The sequence below is a fragment of the Schistocerca piceifrons genome, chromosome 4 (genome assembly GCF_021461385.2).
Source record: "Schistocerca piceifrons isolate TAMUIC-IGC-003096 chromosome 4, iqSchPice1.1, whole genome shotgun sequence".
NCBI classification, from domain to species: domain Eukaryota; kingdom Metazoa; phylum Arthropoda; class Insecta; order Orthoptera; family Acrididae; genus Schistocerca; species Schistocerca piceifrons.
In genome coordinates this window covers 22204791-22225294 of record NC_060141.1, presented here as the reverse complement: position 1 = coordinate 22225294, position 20504 = coordinate 22204791, and the positions used below count along the sequence as shown (strand labels likewise).

Below are 20504 nucleotides of genomic sequence, written 5' to 3'. Positions count from 1 at the left end.
TACTAACGTAGTTTATTTATGGAAGAAAAGTAAGACATAAAAGCCTACCTTTGAAAAGGAGTTTTGGTTCTGGACAAATGTATGAACATGCGACACAACATTGACCCTATAACTTATCTTAAAAAGCAAGTTTAATAAAGCCAAACTTAAAAATATAGCATTTGTAGATACAGTGAAAGCTTTTATGTTGACTAGAACATGTTCTTTCAAACTCTGAAGGAAGTGAAAGATTATCCATAACTTTTACTAAAATCACTCTGTAGATGTAGTTAAACATATGAAAATAATGTTGCAGACACCTGTAACCAAGTCAAATCTATAGTAAATGAAGTGAGCCAAGGAAAACGAGAATAAGAAACACAAGCCTTAGATGACATATGAACTGTTACAACTGAATGACCACGTATCTTTCAAAAGTAAAGGCCTGGTAATTCCTGTAACCAAGTCAAATCTATAGTAAATGAAGTGAGCCAAGGAAAACGAGAATAAGAAATACAAGCCTTAGATGACATATGAACTGTTACAACTGTATGACCACGTATCTTTCAAAAGTAAAGGCCTGGTAATTACAGATAATTGCAGAAAGTAATCTGGAAGGAAATATATAATGCAAAAGAACATCATCTTCAAAGGCATATAGTGAAATAGAACTACTGAATGAAGCATGACTCATTCCACACGTGCTAGAAAGTAAGGCAAGCAGCAGGGATTAGCAACAGCAGAGGAAGAGGGCTCCTCTTCAATAAAGATTACATCTTCTCTTGTACTGAAGAGAAACTAGGTGAGTGGAATACATTGAAAGTCACTTCAGGGAGAAAGGAAGTGTTGATCATGGTGTCTGGGACAGTGATAGTATAGATATTGCAAGAACAGAAGTAGAGCATGCCATAACAATACCAAAGATTGGAAAGGCTCCAGATACTGACAAAATGCACATTAAGTACTAAAGCTCTTCAAAAACAAGTCTCTTTCCTTGCTGGTTGGTTTGTTAACTATAGAAGTGGAATCCTACCACATGATTGGCTCAGAACAATTGGTCTCTAAATACATTCTCCCAGTTGAATTTCATGGGCCTATTCCGATTCCCATGCCACTCTCGTTGATGTTGACCTAATCCCCACTGAGGGTCACCGGCACACTTCTGTTCACATTAAACTTAACTAACTAACAATAGTACTTTCATGTTGACAGTTGTGATACTTTCCATGTGAAACAGCCTCCCACACAGCCCTGACATTTGAGGCAAACATATTTGCTCAGCTGCAGACTTTTCATGGCAATACTCCAGCACTCTCACCTCAGCCTTCACTGGACGTAATTATTCCACCATCCACCAGCCGAGTTCAAAAGCAGATTTCTCTGGTGATCACATCCAATCCTGCTACTGCTGATCCCTCCAAAGAATAACTTAGGAGTACACCTTTTGTCATTCAGTAGTACACTAGTCTTGAATGTATTAATCAGCTACTTTGAAAAGGTTATGAAATCCCAAAATCATTCCATGAAATTAGGTTCATTCTGTGCAGCATTTTCCCCACCACAACTAGACCTGCTCCTTATGCACCCATTTCCCTACCCTATGGCTCTTACCTATGTGATCGTCATCACTGTAAGACTTGCCTTAATCACCCTCCTACCACCATTTATACTGGTCTTGTAACTGGCAAAACATATGCAGTAAAATCCTGTTTTTGCATTCCCGCATTTATGTTTTCCCACTGTTTACGTTCATTTTTGTCAGTCCCATCAGAAGTCCTATTCTCTCAGTACAATGCTTTTCCATCATTAACAATTCTGTCTTACAACATTTCCCCCATTTTAAATTTTGTTTGATGTTATCATGATCTTTAACATTAATTTTTATACAGATCTCTACAAAAAGTGCATTGTATTCCTGCTTAAAGTCAGCATTGGAACACAGCAGAAAATGCAGACTATGTGCAAAATTATTGATCATGTAATGTAGCGTTAGCACAGCAAACAAGATGTTCATTGTCACTTGTTGGGTCATGGCAACGTATATTATAGGTTCTCAGGGTTTGGAGTAGTGGGAAAGTATGCTGAGTCACTGTCTTAGTGACGATCATGATCTGATGATAGTGACTCCAGTAGCAACCTTCCTTCTGCTTATTGCATTGTATTACAACAGCTTTAATTTAATTTGACAGTCATTTAAAACAAATAAACACCACCTTTGAAGACTGTCATATTTTTAATGGGCTTTCAGAAATCATTGTTACTTCTGCATGAAATGCGCTAATATCTACTAGGTGTGCAGTCTTGGTTAGGTACAACCCGATGCCAGACATAAACATTCCTCCTCAAGATGCTCCAGAGCATGATGACAATTTCTGCCTTTTTTCTCACCCAGGGCGTCCCTGAGCCAAGTGACCTACTTGTCAGCAACAAGATGTAGATTTATGCCTACTGTTCACTGTTTATGAAGATATTAGTGTTTTAACCATTATTGTGTTACAAATTTCATTTACAGTAATTTTATAATGATTATCAATAATAAGTCTCACATTAGAACATTAATATATTTTTAATGTGATTTCATGAAAGACGTTTGCTTCCATATTTTATTTACACCATTGGACAGGATCAGAATGAAGAGGGAAACCCGCAAGCGTGTTTGTATGTGTCAGCACTCAGCCACTGCTGTTGTGATTATCACACACAAACATGCATTTCCTTCTTTGTTCCAACCTTGTCCTATGGTGTAAATAAAACACGGAAACAAAAGTCAAACAATGGAAAATCCAGGATGTTGAGTGTAACAATATTATGAGAAGGAAAGTTGTTACTCACCATATATCATTGATGCTGAGTCGCAGATAGGCATGACAAAAAGACACTTACAATTATAGCTTTCAGCCATTAAGGCCTTCGTCAACAATAGAAACATATACACAAACACTCACACACATGACTGCAGTCTCAGGCAACGGAAACAAAAGTCTTTTTTGAAACTACATTAAACAGATATTTGTGCTCTAATGTGATATTTACTATTGATAATTATTATAAAATTATAGTAAAGAAAACTTGTAATACAACATTGGTTAAAACACCAAAGTTGGCAGTCTTTGTGAACAGTAGGCATGAAATTACAGCTTGCCGTGTTTCCTACGCTTTCCTGTATTTTACACTTTCTTGGGTTGGTCTGTTAAAATATGTAAAAAGGGGGGGGGGGGGGGATGGAGTTTACTGTACTCTCAAATGAAAAATCACCTGTGAAATGACACATGTCATGTACTAGCTGTTATTTAACATTGTTGAGCCTTTTGCATCATTGGTATGACTATCACCAAGTTATGAGTTTCAGTGAATGGGCGGAGGGTGTAGACTGATAAAACAGAATATCCTCTTGCAGGTCATGACCTCAGTGCCTCGTTCAACATATTCCATTTGAATCTTTCCATCTTACACCAGTTTCTCAGAAGACTGATGTTGGGAACTGGCATTACAACATGTCCTTAGTTCTCGCCACACACCGTGCCTTAATTTATGTTAATTTCTTCAGTTTCAGAATTTCTCCTTCGTATCTATTCCTGAAGGGACAGATCAAGATAAGATGGATAGTTTTTATGAGGCACTCAGTGATGTAGTTGTTAGAGTAAAGGACAAGGACAGTGTTCTGCTCATGGGTGATTTTAACGCCAGGATTGGAAATCGAACAGAAGGGTATGAAAAGGTTATGGGTAAATTTGGAGAGGATATGGAAGCCAACAGGAACGGGAAACAACTCTTGGATTTCTGTGCCAGTATGGGCTAAGTAATCACAAACTCCTTTTTTAAACATAAGAACATTCACCGGTATACTTGGGAAGGCAGGGGAACCAGATCTGTCATTGACTATATAATAACAGATCAGGAATTCAGAAAGGCTGTGAGGGACACACATGTATTCAGGGGATTCTTTGATGACACTGATCATTATTTAATCTGCAGTGAAATTGGGATTGTGAGGCCGAAAGTGCAGGAGGTCAGGTCCATATGTAGGAGGATAAGAGTGGAGAAACTTCAGGATAAGGAAATCAGGCACAAGTACATAACAGCGATCTCAGAAAGGTACCAGTTAGTTGAATGTAGTCAATTACAGTCATTGGAAAAGGAATGGACAAGGTACAGGGACACAGTACTAGAAGTGGCTAAAGAATGTCTTGAAACAGTAGTGTGTAAAAGTAGGATGAAGCAAACAGCTTGGTGGAATGATACAGTCAAGGCAGCCTGTAAAAGGAAGATGAAGGCGTATCAAACATGGCTACATACCAGAACCCAGGTAGACAGAGAAAGTTATCAAAACTAGACATGGTTGCCTCACTGGGTATTTCGCGATCGTTCATTAAATAAAATATGGCGTTTCAGTCTTCGATCGCTATTCTTTATTTTCAATTACCGGTTTCGGGCTAGCTGCCCATCTTCAGATCTGTTAGACATGTTAAAAATGTAATTAATAAGAGAGATACAGTTAGTGATAAAAATATCTTAGTTTACAAAAAGAAATTTTGAGACGTATTAAATGCCAACATACCATATGTTGTAGTTACAGAGTAACTTGTCCGTACAGAAAACACAGTTCACTGTCATAAGTAAAGTAAATTTCAAGCTGTTAAAACATTATATCGCAGTATTTAAGAGTAACCTGATTGGTAACAGTAAAAAGTGCCCTCTACCTATAACAATTGTGCATCTGTTATTTCGCCGTATATATTAATGGCGAATATTCTTTTTAATAAAACAATTTTTAAGGTAGTAACATATGAGTAATCTTTTTGAGTGGACCATGAAACGAAAAATGTTTACATTAATTTAAAGTTTCTTTATAAAGAAACATAAAATATAATTAAAATGTAGATATTCTTCCAAAAATGTGCGTTTGCTCTTCTTTGCTTTTGATTGGTGGTAGAGTAGATTTCCCTACGTCAGAACGTATACAACGCCACGCCGAGTCGTCTTGCGCTGCGCCCAATTCACCTCGCCGCCAGTACGCTGAGGGCCGTTCCGCTGTAGCTGTTTCTTACTGGGGCATGCTGTTGCATTCAAGAGTAAGCCTAAAACAGGTCTTTAAAAATCTCATAATAATTCCTGTGCATAAAATCACTTTGCTCATTAAGTAGTAGGCCTGGGGTTTTTCTTTGGTGTGTGTATATTTCAATCTCTTCGAGCACGTTGAGATAGAGTCTTTTTGGAGCTTTATGTAGCACCTCCATTTGTTCATTTATATTACTCACTTCATGTCTACTCTCTTTTACATGTGTTCCAAATGCTGTGCGATTGCTATGACTGCAATGTTCCCTGTATCGAATTTCAAAATTCCGCCCTGTTTGTCCTATATAATAACTGTCACATTCAGCACATTTAATCTTATATACTCCGGAATTATTGTATTTCATTTGTTTCGTCATTGCTGGTTTATGTCTTAATCTATGTGCCATTTTCCCTTCGTTCTGAAATGCCACTGCGATGTTTTTTGGAAAGCATTTAGCAATTCTTTCCGACACATGCCCTTTGTATGTCAGGGTGACAAACTTCTTCTTAACTTTAATTTTCCTAGAATCGCTACTGATGCCCGCAGATTTGTTTTTCATCTTGTTAAACATACGTGTAACATCTTGTGTCCTGTATCCGTTAGCTGCTGCTACTTGCTTAATAATACCTAGTTCTTTCTGCAACTCATCTTCCTGTAGTGGCAATCTGAGGGCTCTGTTGCGCATTGCATGAAAGTACGCTCTTTTATGCTGTGCCGGGTGGTGCGACGTTGCTACTATGATGTTGTCGGAGCAAGTGTGTTTTCTATAGACGCCGAAAACGTGCCTGCCTCCCTCCTTTCTGACGGTCAAATCTAAATAGTTAATCGCCCCATTGTTTTCCATTTCCAGTGTGAATTAAATTTTTGGATGCTGCTCGTTTAAAACTTTAGTCATTTCCTCTACGTCTTCTTTTTCCCCTTTGAATAATAAAATAGTGTCGTCAACATACCGTCTGTAATAAATTAACTTCTCCAGATAAAATACAGTATGTACATAAGTTTTATGACAGAACCGTTAACCTAACAGATATTGTCTTTTCTAAAGAAGAACAGAAGCTTTTGGATAAGGGGCTTAAGCATAATCTGCGAACGAACTTGCAAGATCGAGACATCAAGAGAATGATCGCAGAAGGTAAGGTAGCATGTAGGGATGCTAAGTTAAATTCCAGGAGACATGTATCGCCATCAAAGCCAAATAGGCAATTGAATGCCAGAAAACTTTACATAACGGTAAATATAGTGAGATGAGGTTAGTGAAAGAAATTAACTTAAAACTGGATTCTAACAACGGAATCGTGATTAAGTCAGATAAGGGCAGTACCTCAGTTGTCATTTACGAAAAGGAATATATAGATAAGACAATGCGGTTTTTTCAGGAAAATGGAATTAAAGAAGTCAAAAAAGATTTAACAAAGAAGTTTCAGGCAGATTTAAAGGCAAGGATAGAAGCAATACAATTTTTATTCACTCCAAATGAAAAAGCTAGATTAGTAAAGATGAATCCAAGAACACCAGAAGCAAGAGCGCAAATAAAATTGCACAAGGAGAACAAACCAATGCGTGTTAATAGCAATGGGAAGGAAGCCGTTAATGAGCTCTTGAATAGGGCTTTGTACCATAAGTTAAAATCTGCATATAAATACGAGCAAGTTTACAACGTAAAAAATAGTGTGTGTTTCGCAAACGAAGTGAAGGACATTGCAATCCCTGAGGATGCAGTCCTAGCCTCATTGGACGTCGTGAACCTCTACACTAATATACCAATACCGGAAACTTTGCAAATTATGAGGAAAAACCTGATAAAAAATAAGTCAATGAGCATGGGTGAAATCGTCGAACTCGTAGATATGCTAGAGTTCACACTGAGTTTTAATAGTTTTATCTTTAACGATAAAGTTTTTATTCAATAAGGAGAAGTTAATTTATTACAGACGGTATGTTGACGACACTATTTTATTATTCAAAGGGGAAAAAGAAGACGTAGAGGAAATGACTAAAGTTTTAAACGAGCAGCATCCAAAAATTCAATTCACACTAGAAATGGAAAACAATGGGGCGATTAACTATTTAGATTTGACCGTCAGAAAGGAGGGAGGCAGGCACGTTTTCGGCGTCTATAGAAAACACACTTGCTCCGACAACATCATAGTAGCAACGTCGCACCACCCGGCACAGCATAAAAGAGCGTACTTTCATGCAATGCGCAACAGAGCCCTCAGATTGCCACTACAGGAAGATGAGTTGCAGAAAGAACTAGGTATTATTAAGCAAGTAGCAGCAGCTAACGGATACAGGACACAAGATGTTACACGTATGTTTAACAAGATGAAAAACAAATCCGCGGGCATCAGTAGCGATTCTAGGAAAATTAAAGTTAAGAAGAAGTTTGTCACCCTGACATACAAAGGGCGTGTGTCGGAAAGAATTGCTAAATGCTTTCCAAAAAACATCGCAGTGGCATTTCAGAACGAAGGGAAAATGGCACATAGATTAAGACATAAACCAGCAACGACGAAACAAATGAAATACAATAATTCTGGAGTATATAAGATTAAATGTGCTGAATGTGACAGTTATTATATAGGACAAACAGGGCGGAATTTTGAAATTCGATACAGGGAACATTGCAGTCATAGCAATCGAACAGCATTTGGAACACATGTAAAAGAGAGTAGACATGAAGTGAGTAATATAAATGAACAAATGGAGGTGCTACATAAAGCTCCAAAAAGTCTCTATCTCAATGTGCTCGAAGAGATTGAAATATACACACACCAAAGAAAAACCCCAGGCCTACTACTTAATGAGCAAAGTGATTTTATGCACAGGAATTATTATGAGATTTTTAAAGACCTGTTTTAAGCTTACTCTTGAATGCAACAGCATGTCCCAGTAAGAAACAGCTACAGCGGAACGGCCCTCAGCGTACTGGCGGCGAGGTGAATTGGGCGCGGCGCAAGACGACTCGGCGTGGCGTTGTATACGTTCTGACGTAGGGAAATCCACTCTACCACCAATCAAAAACAAAGAAGAGCAAACGCACATTTTTGGAAGAATATCTACATTTTAATTATATTTTATGTTTCTTTATAAAGAAATTTTAAATTAATGTAAACATTTTTCGTTTCATGGTCCACTCAAAAAGATTACTCATATGTTATTACGTTAAAAATTGTTTTATTAAAAAGAATATTCGCCATTAATATATACGGCGAAATAACAGATGCACAATTGTTATAGGTAGAGGGCACTTTTTACTGTTACCAATCAGGTTACTCTTAAATACTGCGATATAATGTTTTAACAGCTTGAAATTTACTTTACTTATGACAGTGAACTGTGTGTTCTGTACGGACAAGTTACTCTGTAACTACAACATATGGTATGTTGGCATTTAATACGTTCCAAAATTTCTTTTTGTAAACTAAGATATTTTTATCACTAACTGTATCTCTCTTATTAATTACATTTTTAACATGTCTAACAGATCTGAAGATGGGCAGCTAGCCCGAAACTGGTAATTGAAAATAAAGAATAGCGATCGAAGACTGAAACGCCATATTTTATTAGAGAAAGTTATGTTGAAGAAAGAAACAAAGCCAAACAGATAATTGCAGCATCCAAGAAGAAATCGTGGGAAGACTTTGGAAACAGGTTGGAGACTATGGGTCAAGCTGCTGGAAAACCATTCTGGAGTGTAATTAGTAGTCTTCGAAAGGGAGGTAAGAAGGAAATGACAAGTATTTTGGACAGGTCAGGAAAACTGCTGGTGAATCCTGTGGATGCCTTGGGCAGATGGAGGGAATATTTTGAAGAGTTGCTCAATGTAGGTGAAAATACGATCAGTAACGTTTCAGATTTTGAGGTAGAATGGGATAGGAATGATGATGGAAATAGGATCACATTTGAGGAAGTGGAGAAAATGGTCAATAGATTGCAGTGCAATAAAGCAGCTGGGGTGGATGAAATTAAGTCGGAACTCATCAAATACAGTGGAATGTCAGGTCTTAAATGGCTACACAGGATAATTGAAATGGCCTGGGAGTCGGGACAGGTTCCATCAGACTGGACAAAAGCAGTAATCACACCAATCTTTAAACATGAAAACAGAAAAGATTGTAACAACTACAGAGGTGGAATGAGATTTTCACTCTGCAGCGGAGTGTGCGCTGATATGAAACTTCCTGGCAGATTAAAACTGTGTGCCCGACCGAGACTCGAACTCGGGACCTTTGCCTTTCGCGGGCAAGTGCTCTACCAACTGAGCTACCGAAGCACGACTCAGGCTCGGTACTCACAGCTTTACCTCTGCCAGTACCTCGTCTCCTACCTTCCAAACTTTACAGAAGCTCTCCTGCGAACCTTGCAGAACTAGCACTCCTGAAGGAAAGGATATTGCGGAGACATGGCTTAGCCACAGCCTGGGGGATGTTTCCAGAATGAGATTTTCACTCTGCAGCGGAGTGTGCGCTGATATGAAACTTCCTGGCAGATTAAAACTGTGAGTACCTCGTCTCCTACCTTCCAAACTTTACAGAAGCTCTCCTGCGAACCTTGCAGAACTAGCACTCCTGAAAGAAAGGATATTGCGGAGACATGGCTTAGCCACAGCCTGGGGGATGTTTCCAGAATGAGATTTTCACTCTGCAGCGGAGTGTGCGCTGATATGAAACTTCCTGGCAGATTAAAACAGTTTTAATCTGCCAGGAAGTTTCATATCAGCGCACACTCCGCTGCAGAGTGAAAATCTCATTCTGGAAACATCCCCCAGGCTGTGGCTAAGCCATGTCTCCACAATATCCTTTCTTTCAGGAGTGCTAGTTCTGCAAGGTTCGCAGGAGAGCTTCTGTAAAGTTTGGAAGGTAGGAGACGAGGTACTGGCAGAGGTAAAGCTGTGAGTACCGAGCGTGAGTCGTGCTTCGGTAGCTCAGTTGGTAGAGCACTTGCCCGCGAAAGGCAAAGGTCCCGAGTTCGAGTCTCGGTCGGGCACACAGTTTTAATCTGCCAGGAAGTTTCATATCAGCGCACACTCCGCTGCAGAGTGAAAATCTCATTCTGGAAACATCCCCCAGGCTGTGGCTAAGCCATGTCTCCGCAATATCCTTTCTTTCAGGAGTGCTAGTTCTGCAAGGTTCGCAGGAGAGCTTCTGTAAAGTTTGGAAGGTAGGAGACGAGGTACTGGCAGAGGTAAAGCTGTGAGTACCGAGCGTGAGTCGTGCTTCGGTAGCTCAGTTGGTAGAGCACTTGCCCGCGAAAGGCAAAGGTCCCGAGTTCGAGTCTCGGTCGGGCACACAGTTTTAATCTGCCAGGAAGTTTCATATCAGCGCACACTCCGCTGCAGAGTGAAAATCTCATTCTGGAAACATCCCCCAGGCTGTGGCTAAGCCATGTCTCCGCAATATCCTTTCTTTCAGGAGTGCTAGTTCTGCAAGGTTCGCAGGAGAGCTTCTGTAAAGTTTGGAAGGTAGGAGACGAGGTACTGGCAGAGGTAAAGCTGTGAGTACCGAGCGTGAGTCGTGCTTCGGTAGCTCAGTTGGTAGAGCACTTGCCCGCGAAAGGCAAAGGTCCCGAGTTCGAGTCTCGGTCGGGCACACAGTTTTAATCTGCCAGGAAGTTTCAACTACAGAGGTATCTCATTAATCAGCGTTGTGGGTAAAATATTCTCAGGTATTGTTGAAAGGAAAGTGCGAGTATTAGTTGAGGACCAATTGGATGAAAATCAGTGTGGGTTTAGGCCTCTTAGAGGTTGTCAGGACCACATCTTTAGCTTACGGCAAATAATGGAGAAGTGTTATGAGTGGAACAGGGAATTGTATCTATGCTTTATAGATCTAGAAAAGGCATATGACCGGGTTCCTAGGAGGAAGTTATTGTCTGTTCTACAAGATTATGGAATAGGAGGCAAACTTTTGCAAGCAATTAAAGGTCTTTACATGGATAGTCAGGCAGCAGTTAGAGTTGACAGTAAATTGAGTTCATGGTTCAGAGTAGTTTCAGGGGTAAGACAAGGCTGCAACCTGTCTCCACTGTTGTTCATATTATTTATGAATCATATGTTGAAAACAATAGACTGGCTGGGTGAGATTAAGATATGTGAACACAAAATAAGCAGTCTTGCATATGCGGATGACTTAGTTGTGATGGCAGATTCGATTGAAAGTTTGCAAAGTAATATTTCAGAGCTAGATCAGAAATGTAAGGACTATGGTATGAAGATAAGCATCTCCAAAACAAAAGTAATGTCAGCGGGAAAGAAATATAAACGGATTGAGGGCCAAATAGGAGGAACATAGTTAGAACAGGTGGACGGTTTCAAGTACTTAGGATGCATATTCTCACAGGATGGCAACATAGTGAAAGAACTGGAAGCGAGGTGTAGCAAAGCTAATGCAGTGAGCGCTCAGCTAGGATCTACTCTCTTCTGCAAGAAGGAAGTCAGTACCAAGACTAAGTTATCTGTGCACCGTTCAATCTTTCGACCAGCTTTGTTGTATGGGAGCGAAAGCTGGGTGAATTCAGGTTACCTTATCAACAAGGTTGAGGTTACAGATATTAAAGTAGCTAGGATGATTGCAGGTACTAGTAGATGGGAACAATGGCAGGAGGGTGTTCACAATGAGGAAATCAAAGAAAAACTGGAAATGAACTCTATAGATGTAGCAGTCAGGGCGAACAGGCTTAGATGGTGGGGTCATGTTACACGCATGGGAGAAGCAAGGTTACCCAAGAGACTCATGGATTCAGCAGTAGAGGGTAGGAGGAGTTGGGACAGACCGAGGAGAAGATACCTGGATTCGGTTAAGAATGATTTTGAAGTAATAGGTTTAACATCAGAAGAGGCACCAATGTTAGCACTGAATAGGGGATCATGGAGGAACTGTATAAGGGGGGCTATGCTCCAGACTGAACGCTGAAAGTCATAATCAGTCTTAAATGATGATGATGATCTATCCCTCTCTTCACTCCCTTCCGTCTATTTTCCCCGCCCCTGCCTTTACCATCTGCTATGCACTTAGCTTTCTGCTCTTATTAACTCTTGCATGATGTTTTGTCACTTATCTCTGTCTTACTTATTACCCTATCTTCAGTCTTTAAGTTTCCAAGTTTTCAAATATTTTCTTGTGCAACCCCCACAATCAATCTTTTATTCTCATCCTGCCTGGTAAGCCTCTGCTGACCAAGGATTCTACGTGGCTTTTCCATAATTCTCCCCATTTCCTGAACCTCACCAGTCCTTTTCCTTCATCCCTCTTCCTTCCCCTTCAATCCTTTTGCCAGAAGAAGGAGCCACTGGCTCTGGAAGCTTGCACGTTTCGTTAACTTTTATGTGTTTCTCGAGTTGGTGACACGCTGTTGGATCATTTTCAGCTGGAGAATAGTGTTCGTCAGAGCAGTGTTTTAAGTGTTACCCTCTTTGTCATAGCCATAAACAGCATCACATATATGGTAAGGAGTCCTGTACAGTGCTCCTTATTTGTGGACAATTTTGCTGTTTTCTTTCCTTCTCCAGTGTTGCAAAGCAGCCCATCAGTTGCAGCTTACAGTGCAGTGGTTGGAGGAATAGGCTGCAAAGACAGGTTTTCAATTTTTTGTAGATAAATGTGTGCGCATGTTCATTTCAATCGTTCTCATCATATTTTTAATTTACCTTTCATATGAGGGACACCAGTCTACATTTTGAAGACTTAGCAAAGTTTCTGGGCCTCATTTTTGACTTCAAACTGTCGTGTTTACCGCATCTGAGAGACATGAAAGCTAGAACCCTGAAGGCACTAAATATCATCAAGTGCCTTAGGCACAGGTCTTGTGGATGTCTGCTTCAGTTTTGTAGGGCTTTTGTGTGTTCGTGGAAGGAATTTTATGTGAACACCTCAACAATGTAGCTGTCTTTACAGACTCCATTAGTTGCTCTGTTATTTTCCCAAATTGTATTCTCAAGGTCCAGTTGTCTCAACCTTACTGTCTTCATTGTAGAATTATATGCGATCTTGGAGCACGTGAGATGTTCTTCCAGCACTAAATTTCTTGTCTGTTCTGATTCTCTGAGTGTCCTTCACTCTCTACAATGCTTGTATCCAGCAGATAAAGTTGTTCAGAATATCCAGGATGCCCTCCTGCAGTTACAATGTCTGGGGAAGGAGGTGCCTTTCTGTTGAGTACCATGGAACATGGGTATTGCACGGAATGAAAGGGTGGATCTAGCAGATAAGGAGGCATGTTGTGATTCTCAGTTATTTCAGTGTGCTATTTCCCTGCATGCTGTAGCCTCACTGTTAAGATCCAGAATCTTGTGTCAGTGGGAGGAAGAGTGGTTGGAAGTGATTGAAAATAAGCTCCATCTAATGAAGTCCACAATGCGGACATAGCATACCTCCTTCTTGCTCCAGCGAGACAATCATCCATTGTGTGGTGCTTGTGATGTACAAATCACTGCGTGGCACATTTTATTGGATTGTGTTTTATTTTCCGGCCAGCAGATTGTAGCGGATTTGCTGCCGGATCTGCCCTCTATTTTAAGTAACATTCAAATGAATGTGGTTCAAGTTTTAAAGTTTTGCAAAGTATCCAATATTTTTCCAAGACTTTAGGGAGATGGTTGTAATGTGTTAACAGGGTGACTGGCTCACCCATGTTTTTAGTATGTGGTCAGCCAGTGACATTTCCCTGTGCCTTCCTTTTAGCACCTTTCTCATTTTATTTGTGTTTTAGTCTCATTTATAGCTACTTTAACTCATTCTCCATTGTTTTAGTGCATGTGAGTTAGTGATTGTGTGGTCAATTTGAGTGAGGTGGGAGTGAGAGCAGAGTATGCAGGAGTTTTATGGATTTTATCCACATTCATTTGTTTTAATGAGTGTAAGGGCGCTGATAACACACACACACACACACACACACACACACACACAAGCACAAGCACATGTGCGGGATTCCCTTGGGCGGGTTTCCCTCTTCATTCCGATCATGTCGAACGCTGTAAATAAAACACAGAAGCAAAGGTCTTTCATGAAATCACATTAAAAAGATATTCATGTTCTATGAGACTTATAATCAACAATTATTATAAAATTACTGTAAATGAAATTTGTAACATAATAATGGTTAAAACACTGAAGTCTTTATAAACAGAGAACAGCAGGCATGAATCTACAGCTTGTTGCTGACAAGTAAGTCACTTGGCTCAGGGATGCCTTGGGTGAGAAAGAGGCGGAAATTATCGTCATGTTATGGAGCATGTTGAGGAGGAATGTTTGTGTCTGACATCAAGCTGTCCAACCTAAGACTGCATGCCTAGTAGGGATTAGTGTGTTTCACATGGAAGTCACAACAATTTATAAAAGCCCATTGTGGAGACAGCCTTTTCAAGAGTCGTGTTTATTTGTATAAATGACTGTGAAATTAAATTAAAGCTGTCTTAATAAAACACAATGAGCAGAAGGAAGTTGCTACTGGAGTAACTATCATCAGATCATGATTATCATTAAGGCAGTGACTTAGCATACTTTGTCACCCTGCAGACCAATCATGCAGGTGGCTGTGACCCAACACACTGACAATGAAAATCTTCCTTACCACACTAACGCTACATTACACTATCGTTAACTTTGCATATAGTCTGCATTTTCTGCTTTTTTTCCATGGCTGACTTTGAGCATGAATATGATGCACTTTTTGTAGAGATCTGTATAAAGATCAATGTTAAAGGTTGTGATAACATCAAACAAAACTTAAAATGCAGAAAGTGTTGTAAGACAGAGTTGTTAATGATGGAGAATCATTCTACTAAGGGAATAAGACTTCTGTTGAGACCAACAAAAATGAATGTAAACAGTGGCAAAATGTAAAATGTGGAATGTAAAAATGGGGTTTTACTGTAGCATATATGTACCTGGAGCATTGAAAGAGTTAGCATATATATGCATCTAGAGCAGTGAAATGTTTAAAATTACTGCCAACTTTCTCCCCTCATCCCCTGAGGAGAATCCTTGTATGCCTTCTGTCTGTGTCTAGTATATATCACATGGTCAAATTTGACATTGTTTCTCAGAGTGTTTTCAACATGTGGAACTGAGGTGGAACTCAGGAAACAGTCCAGTATTCACCTAAGCAGATGTGGAAAACCACCTAAAAACATGATCCAGGCTGGCCGACACAGTGGCCCCCAATGGTAATATGTGAGGCAGATTATTTGCTTGGTTATCTGGGCAGTTAGTCACCATTGATATCAATATATTTTGTGACACTAAGTTAGAGTTTTCTTTGGACTGACACCTCAAATATTTTCTACTAGCCTTTTAACAACATTAAAATTGGATTTTCAATCTCCTCATAATAGGCAGGTTTTAACACCCGCCTGCACCTTCAATTCAGAAACTGAGATCTGATAAATTGAGACATGGCTTCTTTTTATTTTGTGTTTGTCCTGCATCTACACAGGGTTTGCATGGTTACTATCAGAAATGGTGTGGTTAATTTAAGGACTGACCAGATGCCTTTCCTGTCATCACCCCTCACGGAGGGGAATATGTGTACCCAAGTGCCTGTGTATAGTGTTAATATGTATAAGTGTGTGAACATCTTCTGAATGTTTGCAACTCGTGTAACTGAGGCAAGACATTGGAAACAGCCAGGTATTCACCTAATGGGCGTGGGAAACCACCTAAAAACTACATTCATGCTGGCCGAAACACTGGCCCTCCTCGTCAGTCCGTCGGGCTGATTCAGTCGGGGGCCAACGCACTTGCCCAAATCCCAGAAGCAATGTGTTAAGATGCACAGCAATCTGGGTGGATATAAATGACACACGGCATGCAGATAATAGCAAAATGGCGTTGCAGTGATCTGTGAAAAATTTCCATGTTTTCCCATTTTTTAATTTCTTTTCAGTCAGTGTCAAACAGTCACTGATATTCTCAACAAAATACTTTAGGAGACAATACACAAAATCATGAAAAACATTATCGTTGCAATTGCAGGAGACCATGTTCCAGTATGAGTGAAGAAACATATTTCTTCCTGCAGTACACATTCTCATAATGACTACGGAAGCAAAACTGGAGAAAATCAGGTTTATTCATGCTGCATTTACACGGAACAGAACTTCTGGAAGATGAAAACTGAACGTGTCTTTTATTTATTTTTAAAAAAATGTGTTAACATTTGAATAGATCTTACTCTCTTGGCAAAATACGTTGTTTCATCGTAACTTGTTTAAACTGAATGGCCTCTCCAGGTTAGCTTTTCTGGTTCTGATTTAGTTAGCATGATGGATATTTATCTTGAGTTAAATTTAGGAGGTTAATAACTTCTTTACCTGTTAAATATTTCTTCTTTTTTCATTGTACAAAAGTTATTCCATTCAGATTAACTTACAGTTTTTAAAGCATGTCATAATCTGACAACCCAGTCTCATTTCAGAAATGGTAAATGTTTACATTGGAGTGAATACAGATTGTTGAAAAGGCAATCTGTCAGCTAGAACCATATTTTCAGAGTAGTTGCTGGAGTGTTTAAATGACCATCTGGAAGCAATATTGAGAAATCGGTTTACGAAAACTGCGTGGGGGGTGGGGGGAGGGCATATAAACATAGTGACAGAATGATAGTGACATACTGACAATTGTACTTCCTACATATTGTCTTCAAATGGAATTCGGTATGGAGGGGAGGAGGAAGAAAGATATTGCTATGTACCCTCCTCCATGAATCATATTACTTGTGGTGTACACCAATACACGTATATAATTTTTATACTTTCCACTGACTATTTTATTGGCACCTCTTATTCATCTCATATATTTCAATTTAATTCTTTCTGTTTATTTTTTATCCTCTCCGTATTGTTATTAGTTTATTTTTGATTATATTCATATCAGTTATATTGTTTTAAAAATTCTCTTTGAGTTACATATTCACTTTTTAGTTCTGTTCCATCATATTTTATTGTTATTAGGTTTATACACATTTTTACTGGTTTGTAGCATCTAAATCTTGTCTGTTACAAGCTCTTAGTATTATTGGTTTTCTGTTTGTCACAAATTCATAGTATATCTCTTTTGCGTATATTCTAAGCAGCACATCCTGTTTTTGGATATTTTTGTCTTCCCAAGTTTCGTACTATGTCACGGATTTGTTGTTAGTGTTACTGTTAACAACTCATAACCTTCAGACTTTCTCTATTCACATCAAATATAAATTTACTGACCCATCAATGTATGACACGTATAAAGGTAATTCATCCTGTGAAGCGTATAGTTTGCAATTCATATATTTGATTTTGTTTTTCACTTCAACATGTGTTCGGAAGAGCATGGGATTATTCTAACACAGATTAGCTTCAATGCAAATGACACATTTTTACCAATATAAGATGTGGAGGTACTGCACACTGCAAAATCTTGCTCTGTATTCTATACCATATTATCAAAGGCACAGGGAATGTGTCCTCTAAGCTCTGATAAGTCCACAGGTTGTTGTCAGAAGGTACTGATAGTGCCAGGCTCAGTGGCAAAGTCTGTACTGTGCTGAATTGGCAGCTTTCATGATTAAAGGACAGATCATAGAAGGTCTGTGTAGCCTGCTAAAAAAAAAAAAAAAAAAAGTTTACAAATTCTGGACAACTTTTCATCACTGTTGTCCCGTTGGAGCATAATATCAGCAGTGTACCAAGGACCTTGCCGTTGGTGGGGAGGCTTGCGTGCCTCAGCGATACAGATAGCCGTACCGTAGGCACAACCACAACGGAGGGGTATCTGTTGAGAGGCCAGACAAACGAATGGTTCCTGAAGAGGGGCAGCAGCCTTTTCAGTAGTTGCAAGGGCAACAGTCTGGATGATTGACTGATCTGGCCTTGTTATAATAACCAAAACGGCCTTGCTGTGCTGATACTGCGAACGGCTGAAAGCAAGGGGAAACTACGGCCCTAATTTTTCCCGAGGGCATGCAGCTTTACTGTATGATTAAATGATGATGGCGTCCTCTTGGGTAAAATATTCCGGAGGTAAAATAGTCCCCCATTCGGATCTCCGGGCGGGGACTACTCAAGAGGACGTCGTTATCAGGAAAAGAAAACTGGCGTTCTACGGATCGGAGCGTGGAATGTCAGATCCCTTAATCGGGCAGGTAGGTTAGAAAATTTAAAAAGGGAAATGGATAGGTTAAAGTTAGATATAGTGGGAATTAGTGAAGTTCGGTGGCAGGAGGAACAAGACTTTTGGTCAGGTGACTACAGGGTTATAAATACAAAATCAAATAGGGGTAATGCAGGAGTAGGTTTAATAATGATTTAAAAAAATAGGAGTGCGGGTTAGTTACTACAAACAGCATAGTGAACGCATTATTGTGGCCAAGATAGACACAAAGCCCATGGCTACTACAGTAGTACAAGTTCATATGCCAACTAGCTCTGCAGATGATGATGAAATTGAGGAAATGTATGACGAGATAAAAGAAATTATTCAGGTAGTGAAGGGAGACGAAAATTTAATAGTCGTGGGTGACTGGAATTCGTAGTAGGTGAATATGGATTGGGAGGAAGAAATGAAAGAGGAAGCCGCCTTGTAGAATTTTGCACAGAGCATAACTTAATCATAGCTAACACTTGGTTCAAGAATCATGAAAGAAGGTTGTATACCTGGAAGAATCCTGGAGATATTAAAGGTATCAGATAGATTACATAATGGTAAGACAGAGATTTAGGAACCAGGTTTTAAATTGTAAGACATTTCCAGGGGCAGACGTGGATTCTGACCACAATCTATTGGTTATGAACTGCAGATTGAAACTGAAGAAACTGCAAAAAGGCGGGAATTTAAGGAGATGGGACCTGGATAAACTGAGAGAACCAGAGGTTGTAGAGAGTTTCAGGGAGAGCATAAGGGAACAATTGACAGTAATGGGGGAAAGAAATACAGTAGAAGAAGAATGGGTAGCTCTGAAGGATGAAGTAGTGAAGGCAGCAGAGGATCAAGTAGGTAAAAAGATGAGGGCTAATAGAAATCCTTGGGTAACAGAAGAAATATTGAATTTAATTGATGAAAGGAGAAAATATAAAAATGCAGTAAATGAAGCAGGCAAAAAGGAATACAAACGTCTCAAAAATGAGATCGACAGGAAGTGCAAAATGTCTAAGCAGGGATGGCTAGAGGACAAATGTAAGGATGTAGAGGCTTGTCTCACTAGAGGTAAGATAGATACTGCCTACAGGAAAATTAAAGAGACCTTTGGAGAGAAGAGAACCACTTGTATGAATATCAAGAGCTCAGATGGCAACCCAGTTCTAAGCAAAGAAGGGAAGGCAGAAAGGTGGAAGGAGTATATAGAGGGTTTATACAAGGGCGATGTACTTGAGGACAATATTATGGAAATGGAAGAGGATGTAGATGAAGATCAAATGGGAGATAAGATACTGCGTGAAGAGTTTGACAGAGCACTGAAAGACCTGAGTCGAAACAAGGCCCCGGGAGTAGACAACATTCCATTAGAACTACTGATGGCCTTGGGAGAGCCAGTCATGACAAAACTCTACCATCTGGTGAGCAAGATGTATGAGACAGACGAAATACCCACAGACTTCAAGAAGAATATAATAATTCCAATCCCAAAGAAAGCAGGTGTTGACAGATGTGAAAATTACCAAACTATCAGTTTAATAAGTCACAGCTGCAAAATACTAACGCGAATTCTTTAGAGACGAATGGAAAAACTGGTAGAAGCGGACCTCGGGGAAGATCAGTTTGGATTCCGTAGAAATGTTGGAACACTTGAGGCAATACTAACCTTACGACTTATCTTAGAAGAAAGATTAAGGAAAAGCAAACCTACGTTTCTAGCATTTGTAGACTTAGAGAAAGCTTTTGACAACGTTAACTGGAATACTCTCTTTCAAATTCTGAAGGTAGCAGGGGTAAAATACAGGGAGCGAAAGGCTATTTACAATTTGTACAGAAACCAGATGGCAGTTATAAGAGTCGAGGGGCATGAAAAGGAAGCAGTGGTTGGGAAAGGAGTGAGACAGGGTTGTAGCCTCTCCCCGATGTTATTCAATCTATATATTGAGCAAGCAGTAAAGGAAACAAAAGAAAAATTCGGAGTACGTATTAAAATCCATGGAGAAGAAGTAAAAACTTTGACGTTCGCCGATGACATTGTAATTCTGTCAGAGACAGCAAAGGACTTGGAAGAGCAGTTGAACGGAATGGACAGTGTCTTGAAAGGAGGATATAAGATGAACATCAAGAAAAGCAAAACGAGGATAATGGAATGTAGTCAAATTAAATCGGGTGATACTGAGGGAATTAGATTAGGAAATGAGACACTTAAAGTAGTAAAGGAGTTTTGCTATTTAGGGAGTAAAATAACTGATGATGGTCGAAGTAGAGAGGATATAAAATGTAGACTGGCAATGGCAAGGAAATCGTTTCTGAAGAAGAGAAATTTGTTAACATCGAGTATAGATTTAAGTGTCAGGAAG

The 20504-nt window shown here is 39.5% G+C and overlaps 1 protein-coding gene across 4 annotated transcripts in view; it reads left to right on the top strand.

The window, feature by feature from the left end:
* Nucleotides 1-20504, top strand: part of LOC124794691 (biogenesis of lysosome-related organelles complex 1 subunit 4) — an 81615-nt gene that overhangs the window by 36405 nt on the left and 24706 nt on the right. Inside the window, exon 4 of one of the 4 annotated variants that reach the window (XM_047258248.1) lies at nt 7421-7423. The exons of the other annotated variants lie outside the window; for them this stretch is intronic. Within the exon in view, the coding sequence (XP_047114204.1) occupies nt 7421-7423 (3 nt within the window). The remainder of the gene's footprint in view (nt 1-7420; nt 7424-20504) is intronic. 4 annotated transcript variants of the gene reach the window in all.